The sequence below is a fragment of the Eriocheir sinensis genome, chromosome 36 (assembly GCF_024679095.1).
Source record: "Eriocheir sinensis breed Jianghai 21 chromosome 36, ASM2467909v1, whole genome shotgun sequence".
NCBI lineage: Eukaryota > Metazoa > Arthropoda > Malacostraca > Decapoda > Varunidae > Eriocheir > Eriocheir sinensis.
Window position 1 is genome coordinate 1,224,689 of NC_066544.1, and position 2,242 is coordinate 1,226,930.

Genomic DNA, 2,242 nt, shown 5'->3' on the forward strand with positions numbered 1-2,242 from the left:
CAAATCTATTCAGTTATTACTATCAAACATCACTTACAGATAGCATCATAAAAATTGAAGTTATATGCAAAATTATTAGACTGTGAATATGAATAGGATATAGGAGAGGATAGAGAAGAAGCAACATATATATTTGAACTTTTTTCGCCAGTACACAATTCGAGATATTTAGGTGGATATTTTATGAGCAATATAGCGTCAGAAAAAGAGCTGTTGTAATAAAGGGGATATATACCATAGAGGACTTACTAAATGAATATTGAAAAAGGAAAGGGAATGGAAAGTAGGCACGTATGAGCATGGAAATTGCACGGATAGACAAAGAATTAGAAATAAGGAGGGATAAGAGAAGAAAGGAAAAGTTTCTGAGAGGTTGTGAGGTGTAGCCTGTAAAAAAATCACGCAGGCTGTAAGGTTATGGAAGAGGATAGGTAGCTGCAGTGAGTAAATAACTAATTTGATGCTAATCTTGAAAGTAGAGATAGAGTTTATATGAGGAGAAAGAAGCAAGAGTAGACGTGCACTTAAAAGAAACAAAAGTTGTTATGAATAAGGTGCAAAGGGTAAAATAACAGAGTGAAGTATAAAGTTATACTGGGAAAAAAAATGAAAAAATTAAGATTCAAAGTTGTGATTTCTGTCTGAGGTACGGAAGTGACAGACGCAGAAAAAAAATGTTACGTGAAGAAGGGGAGAGTGAATTATGATAACACTGACTCTTGGACAATGCCTTGGGGCGAAAGGTAATGGAGGTAGAGAGAGAGAGAGAGAGAGAGAGAGAGAGAGAGAGAGAGAGAGAGAGAGAGAGAGAGAGAGAGAGAGAGAGAGAGAGAGAGAGAGAGAAACGGAAAATGAGGTGTTTTAAAGTGGAGGTTACAAAAAAATGGGAGGTGGGAAAGTGTTTGATAGTGGGTGTGAGGTGTGGGTGGCAGGTACGAGGCAGCGACAGGTACATACACTTATGGTTCTCCGGTAATATCAGCTTTAAGAGTGCCACAAGTTACATGCAGCATCAACCGTTCATGCATCATCAACACCCTCTATAACAGCTTCAAAGATTGACATAAATTGTTTGATATTACACATCTTCTTTACTTTCATCTCCTGGAGCATCTTTCTATACTAGTTTGTTTATCTGTCAATGTCAACATGTTTCTGTTATTTTGTCAATCCTTCTGTCTTCCTCTCTGCCAATTTCTGTCTGTATGACTGACTATATCTCTGTCTGTCTATTTGTCAGTGTCAGCATGTATGTTTGCTGCTGTTTGTTTGCCTGATTGTATGCTTCTCTCTCTCTCTCTCTCTCTCTCTCTCTCTCTCTCTCTCTCACAATATGTTAATAATCATACTTCATTTGGATAATTAGGCAGACCTGCAATGAAAAAAGATGGGAAAGGATGAACACAAGAAAAAAAAAGAACAAATATCACCCTGCGGCAGCCCAGACATATGGAAAGGGAAGTCTGGGTATAAAAGAAGCGTGAGTCGACTCCTCTTCAGTCACTTCTTCGTCCGATTTCACAAAGCCAGCATCACTACCATGGTAAGAGCGACTTTCTCTCTCTCTCTCTCTCTCTCTCTCTCTCTCTCTCTCTCTCTCTCTCTCTCTCTCTCTCTCTCTCTCTCTCTCTCTCTCTCTCTCTCTCTACCAATGTCTATGTTTATCTATCTATCTCTATCTATCTATATATCCGTGTATCTGCCAGTCTATCTATCTGTCTATATATATATATATATATATATATATATATATATATATATATATATATATATATATATATATATATATATATATATATATATATATATTCCTTTATTTATCCATTTACTTGTTCTTCCATAATCATTCCATATAGTGGAAAAGCTTACATGCATCAATAAATATCCTCACATCATATTGCTAGCATAACAAAAAAAAAAATGCTTTATTCATATAATGCATGTGGAAAGCAAGTAACTGAATGCAACATATAATTAAGCGCTATCTTATTTCACTATTTCATTTACCATGCAGTATCCATTTTTTCTCAAGTCTGGAGTTTTCATTTTTTCATTTTTTTTATCTCACTACTTTATTCTTTTGGGTGATTGTGCTTGGCCCGCTGGGGAAACTTGGATGAAGAAGTTGGTGTGCGTGTGTGTTGGGGTGGGGGTGGGGGGTGGGGGGGGGGCTGAGGAAGTGCTGGACTCATGATCGTTAACCAGCTCCCTCACGAAAAGAGCTTGGAGCTTCATAGTGACC

The 2,242-nt window shown here is 37.3% G+C and overlaps 1 protein-coding gene across 1 annotated transcript in view; it reads left to right on the forward strand.

The window, feature by feature from the left end:
- Window positions 1-1,516: 1,516 nt before the first annotated feature.
- Window positions 1,517-2,242, forward strand: part of LOC127007607 (uncharacterized) — a 6,057-nt gene continuing 5,331 nt past the window's right edge. Inside the window, exon 1 of the mRNA XM_050878754.1 lies at window positions 1,517-1,543. Within this exon, the coding sequence (XP_050734711.1) occupies window positions 1,541-1,543 (3 nt within the window). The 5' untranslated portion in view covers window positions 1,517-1,540. The remainder of the gene's footprint in view (window positions 1,544-2,242) is intronic.